Source organism: Nothobranchius furzeri, chromosome 13, assembly GCF_043380555.1.
Source record: "Nothobranchius furzeri strain GRZ-AD chromosome 13, NfurGRZ-RIMD1, whole genome shotgun sequence".
NCBI lineage: Eukaryota > Metazoa > Chordata > Actinopteri > Cyprinodontiformes > Nothobranchiidae > Nothobranchius > Nothobranchius furzeri.
This window is the reverse complement of record NC_091753.1, coordinates 65,131,231-65,137,236: the sequence shown is the minus strand read 5'-3', so window position 1 is coordinate 65,137,236 and position 6,006 is coordinate 65,131,231. Positions and strand designations below refer to the sequence as shown.

The 6,006-nt window shown below is 46.1% G+C and overlaps 1 protein-coding gene across 2 annotated transcripts; it reads right to left on the bottom strand.

Moving 5' to 3' along the window:
- Nucleotides 1-1,517: 1,517 nt before the first annotated feature.
- LOC107395012 (homeobox protein otx5) lies at nt 1,518-5,552 on the bottom strand. 2 transcript variants are annotated; one of them, XM_054734684.2, is made up of 3 exons: nt 4,874-5,552; nt 3,794-3,957; nt 1,518-3,677 (listed from the first exon to the last, which is right to left on the bottom strand). In XM_054734684.2, the coding sequence occupies exons 1-3, from the start codon at nt 4,971-4,973 to the stop codon at nt 3,039-3,041; spliced, it is 903 nt and encodes a 300-aa protein (XP_054590659.1). In that variant the 5' UTR covers nt 4,974-5,552; the 3' UTR covers nt 1,518-3,038. The 2 variants fall into 2 exon arrangements, with proteins under 2 accessions (XP_054590659.1, XP_015829756.1); XM_015974270.3 differs by having other exon boundaries at nt 3,794-3,945; nt 4,874-5,546.
- Nucleotides 5,553-6,006: the final 454 nt, after the last annotated feature.

Sequence of the window (6,006 nt, the reverse complement as noted above, 5' to 3'; positions counted from 1 at the left end):
TCAAATCATTATAACTAACTTTTCTAGTGGATGAGGACAGTCCTGGAAACTAGTTTAGAGACTCAACTGTGTGTGTGTGTGTGTGTGTGTGTGTGTGTGTGTGTGTGTGTGTGTGTGTGTGTGTGTGTGTGTGTGTGTGTGTGTGTGTGTGTGTGTGTGTGTGTGTGTGTGTGTGTGTGTGTGTGTGGTCATATGCTTGGCGCATGTGAGCTTGGTAGTGCTGGGATTAGGAATCGATTAGAAGGAAACTGGACTGCAGACGGGGGGAGGGGTGGTGGGTTGATGGCAGCAGCAGCCTGTGGCATGATTACGGAGCGCCTCCAGAGTAGGACAAGCACCAGCTTGTTTGTTAGGGATTAAAGAGACGAAAGAAATGAATCATATTCCTAAGTCCGAGTCGCTGTCTCTCTGCTTCACTGTCCATATGCTACTCCTGTGGATTACCGGGACGCATCCCATCCATCCATCCATCCATCCACACACAACCTGTCCTACCAAAGTTTGGTTGATCATCTCGGTAAAATGCAGCTCACAAATCTCTTGTTGACAAGGCAAGTTTGTATTTTCTTCCTGTGCTTGTGTGGATTTTCTCTGGCTTCAATAATAATATATATTTCCTCAGAGACAAGCCAGTGGATTCTGTGGATTCCTCCCACTTCCTGGGAGTTATCATCTCTCGTGACCTCAGGTGGAGAGCTCGACATTATCTCCCTCATCAAAAAATCTCAGCAAAGTTTGTTTATTCTGAGGCAGCTGTGCAAGTCCAACCTGGCAGTGGAATCAATTTGTTCCAAATGCTTTTCTGCATGGCCTTCAATGAGCCTATTCTCTCCTCATCCATCTCTGTCCGGTAGCTGCTGCCACTATCAAGGACTTAGAGGCTTCAACACGCCTTCCACTCTGAAGAAAAGGTGATTGGTTGCAACCTGCCCCTCCCACAGAACCTAAACACCTCCAGAACCAAAAGACAGTCAAGAAAGATTGTGGCTGACCCTTCCCCCTCTGACCTGGACACATCCTGTTTGAAACTCTTCCCTCTGGTAAGAGGCTGCGATCCATCAGAACAGAAATCTCACACCAGAGACCTCGGAGTCTTATGTACGAGTGTGATCTGCTGGTTGTATAGATGGTCGCTTTGTTTGATCCATTGGTCTGGCCTGCTAAAATGGAGACACGCTCATGCTGCCAGGTTCTGATAACATTACCCTGATGTTCCGATAGTGGAGACGACCCTTGCGTGTCCACTGACATCATAGACATTGGCATTACCTGACTAATGGCTTGACATTTATTGGTAAATGGCCCGTGCTTGTGTAGCACCTTCTTAGGGTTCTGCAATGCCCCAAGGCTCTTCAGAACACAATCAGTCATTCACCCATTCACACGCTGGTGGGGATGAGCTACAACGTAGCCACAGCTGCCCTGGGGCGCACCGATAGCGGCGAGGCTGCTGATTATTCAAATATTTGCTAAAAAAATTCAAATAAAAAAGCCAAATACATTCAGGAACTCAAAAATTTTCATGAAATCTTTTAATATCCCCCCAAAAAACACCATAGCTATCTATCTTAGTGAGGCTGGTCAAACGCTGGAGACAAACAATTTAAAAGAATCCATGTGAGAGAACCAAGCAGACATGACTAATGTCAAAAGTACAGTAAATGTTCCAGAGGCGTTGAATGCATCGCGTCCCATCACTGCCACCATTAGTGGATTAACCCCTGAGTTTCAAAGGAAGAAAAGGTAAAGATGAGAGAAATATAAACAGTTGGCAGTTCTCTGGGTGACGTGCCTGCACAACAACACACTGCTGCTAACAGACATGATTGCATTTTTCAAGTTTTAATATTTACAAAACAGCATCAAAGACGTCCTTCAGTGATGTCCATGTCAGCTGAAGACAAGCAGGTAATGATATTAATACTGTTAACATCGACCTAAAACAAATCACCACCAGTTTTTAGACTCAGTCACAATTTTATAAAGAGACACGATCTATTACAAAAAGATAATCAAAGAAGACATCTAACACAAAAAATCTTTACGGGGTGAGGCTGAGAGGCACAAACACACTGTGCAAAGGGGGTGGGGGGGTGGGGCTGCATGGCAGCACCGTCCCTTCCCTTTCTCTGGTGCAGTCGTCTCTCAAGCCCATAGGAGGTGGAGGTAGGACGGGCAGAGCCATAATGACTGTTGCTACCGTCCTTTGTGTGTGTGTGTGTGTGTGTGTTGGGGGGGGGGGTCCATACTAGACAAAGGAACTACGAGCCAGTGTGCTAATGACTACAACCATGCTCAAAGGCAACAGGTTTGCACTGCGGTCACCCATAAGTGACCTCTCGGCTTGCACCCCCCAGTCTGAAGAGGGTCAGAACCAAGGCTGGACCATCAGCATCACTCTGGACTCAACCAGCAGGTGTTGCGTCATCACCTCCTGACATCCACCAGCTTGTGTGGTTTTCCTTAAAACGTTTTTGAGTCACTGAAGAAACAGCAGCTTTGTAAAAGAAGCCCAGAGGGCATCTAGAGGGGAGACACCACAGAAGCCTTGTCTGCAGTGATGTCGGGCAAGCCAATAAACCATATGAGGATACTTCCACTACCGTGCTTTACAAACAGGACTACTTCACCGGGACGAAGCAAGGAAACTGATTTCAAATCAAACTGGCATCACTCAGTCAAGCTACTTCCTGTTTAGCATTTTAACCGTACATGTTGAGGTCTGGAGCAGGACATGTAAACCCTTCTGTCTTCCTATCTAAACATTGTTCATTGTCCTTCATGTCTTCTTTTCTTTATAACAATCAAACAGCACAGCATCAACACTTCATTCAACTTCCAGTCGTTTTTTGAAACAACAAAAGTGGAGGGATTATTTCAGCTTACTTTATGGCTGATGTGATTGGTACATTTCTGTGTTCCAAGTCCTCTTATTTCTATTAAAACACCATTAGTAGTATGAGGCCATTTTAAGTTATTTCATTTTCCTTCTCCAAACTTCCTCCCACCCTTCCTTCCCTCCTCCCGCTTGGTAATATTTACAAGACCTGGAACTTCCAGGAGTTCTGGTCCTTGTAGTCCAGACAGTCAGCAGCATTGAAATTGAGCTTCCAGGCAGCTTGGTCTTTGTAGTCTAGACAGTCGACAGCGCCGAAGCCCAGTGAGGCTGCAGTGTAGCCCTGGGAGGAGAGCGAAGCCGGGGACTGGCTGAGGGGCCCTCCCATCGAGGAGGCTGTGATGGGGCTCAGGGCCCCGCCAGTGCCTGACAGCTGTGGGTGCATTGGAGACAGGTAGGAGCTACAGTCCAGGCCTGTGAAGTAGGAGGAGGAGCCAGCGTAGCTTTGGCTGTAGGCTGGAGCTTGGGTGTAGGTCATGGGGTAGGTGGTGGTGCGCTGCATGCAGGGGGTGGTGGAGGCAGACAGGGGGTCTGGCAGCGGAGAGATGGAGGCTGGGCTCCAGATGGATACAGTGGCACTAGCAGAGCTGGAGTTGGGAGTGATAGCAGTGCCTGGAGGAGGGGGTGGAGGGCTGTAGGACCCATTGGTGGGATTGGCACTGGCCTCAGTGTTAGTCTCCCGGGCAGGGGACGTCTTCTTCTTAGGGGGCCGTGGTTTGGACTGGCCTGTGCTCTGCTGCTGTTGCTGGCGGCACTTGGCACGGCGGTTCTTGAACCAGACCTTGTAGGAGACAAAGTGGGTCAAAGAGGCAGATGTCAGTGCACCATGCACGGTACTGGTGAAGTTAAACCAAAAATACAAAGAAACGTTTCTATGTGTTGTTAAAAACGTGTTACCTGCACTCTGGACTCAGGCAGGTTGATCTTCAGGGCCACCTCCTCCCTCATGAAGATGTCTGGATAACGAGTTTTGGCAAACAGAGCCTCCAGGATGTCCAGCTGCGCGCGCGTAAAGGTGGTGCGCTCCCGACGCTGTTTACGTGGAGTGCCTAAAAAAACACCTTTATCATTATTATTATTGTTATTATCATTTTTTGTACAGTCTTTATTTAATTTCTCTTCATTCTGTCAGCAAATCGCGCTACAGGCGCGTGATGAGCACAAAAACGTCACGTTTGTTTTATCGATGGTAGCGAGAATGTATTTACTTTATATTTATATGTAGATTTTTAGATTGGCTAGATTGTTCATTTTTAATTGTCAAATGACCAAATTTTATGTACAGCACGGAATTTGTTGCCAAATAAGCAAATTAATTATTGTAAAAACAATCAGATAATAATAATAATAATAATAATAATATAATAATAATAATAATAATAATAATAATTATTATTATTATTATTATTATTATTATAAAAGAAACGACTTATTGACTCGAGCCGGATTTGTATTTATTATCGAATCCGTTTATCTACGAATTTCTTTTATGTAATTTGGAACGTCTGAATACAAAAGAACGAATCGAACCAAACTTTTTGATGTTCACCTTTCCTGGAGACTCTTTCCGTGTCCCCGCAGGCCGGAGTCAAGGTGACAGATGCTTTCTAACATCCAACACTGAAGGGGTTTACTGCTGAATAAACGCTAACGCGTGTCTGGCCTCATAAATAGGTTAGAGGACAACTGAAACAGATTGGAGGTTTGTGTAATTCTCTGTGAGAACAGGCCGCTTCTCCTTTCACAGACATTTGCATTGTTTTGGGTTTATTTATTCATTCATGTTTTTATTCTGACTCGTTAATCCTCCAAACGTTCAGGCCAGCTGAGCTCGTGTTCTGATGGCGGAGGAATCAGATCGTTAAACATGGTTTTAGCTGACTCAGTAAAAATCCGTATTTTGCGTTCCTTGTTAAGTTTTATAACGCAACAGGATAAAACAGAGCAGGAGGTTGAAATGAACAGGCTGGTACTTACTGGGGTATCCCACGGCGGCGGAGTGGAGCAGATCCATGCCCGGGCCGGACAGCGTTAACCCGTTCACCGCGTAATGGGGTTGCTTTATGTAGGACATCATGCCTCCTGCCGGCTTTAAAACACTCCCTCACACACACTCTCTCTCTCCGTCTCCTGGGCCGGGGCCGTCTCTTCTAACTACTCTCCCTCCCTCCCACCCTCTCGCTCTTGTTTCCCCCCCTCTGTCTGTTTTTTTTTTCTTTATCCTGACTGTTTTGATGTTGTTTTGATGTTCCACGGAGTTGCTTTCTGCTTTCCTTCCTTTGTTCCGCAACGCAAAGCAGTCGTTGTTGTGGCGGCTACAGAAGCAGCGCTGCGCCTTTGCACCTGTCCTCCTCACCTGACGCATAAAACGCAAACTGGGTCTGTTTCTTCAGTTTTGATTAAAAGATAAAAACTCAACACTATAAACGAAGACGTTAAAATCAAATGACCAGAAGATGACTAAACTAGGCCAGCGCGAAAACCGCTGTTTCTTCACCAAACTCGTGCGTATCAGCAGTGCGCACTCGCTGTTGCGCCTACGTCGTGCTGCGCGCTCTGATGGCGGGACGGAGTCCGGGGACCATGGCGGTACCAGAGAGGAGGAGAATGGATCTGCAGAGTAGACAAGTGAGGCAAGTGAGAAGAGGCTGGCTAATTAGAAACTTCTTACCCAAGTCCACGCGCAGAACCCTCCTCTCTCTCTCTCTCTCTCTCTCTCTCTCTCTCTCTCTCTCTCTCTCTCTCTCTCTCTCTCTCTCTCTCTCTCTCTCTCTCTCTCTCTCTCTCTCTCTCTCTCTCTCTCCTCCTGTCAGCTCTCACGGCGCTGCACACTTATTTAATTATTCCCTTCAAATTGATCATTGTTGCCATAACTCGCTTAGTAATTCGTGCAGATCGCTACAACGCACGTGTTGATGCAAATTTTATTTTAAAATCCACAAAAAAAATCATTTTTTATTTAACATGGATCGAATAATGATTTTAAAATGTACAGAAGGCGCTTTGAGTTCTGACCATAAGGACTCCTTTATTGTTCAGAGCTTTATTCCAAATTGGCCTCCTGAAATAATTAGGCTGAGTGGAGAGAAGTGGGTACGGACCGGATTAAA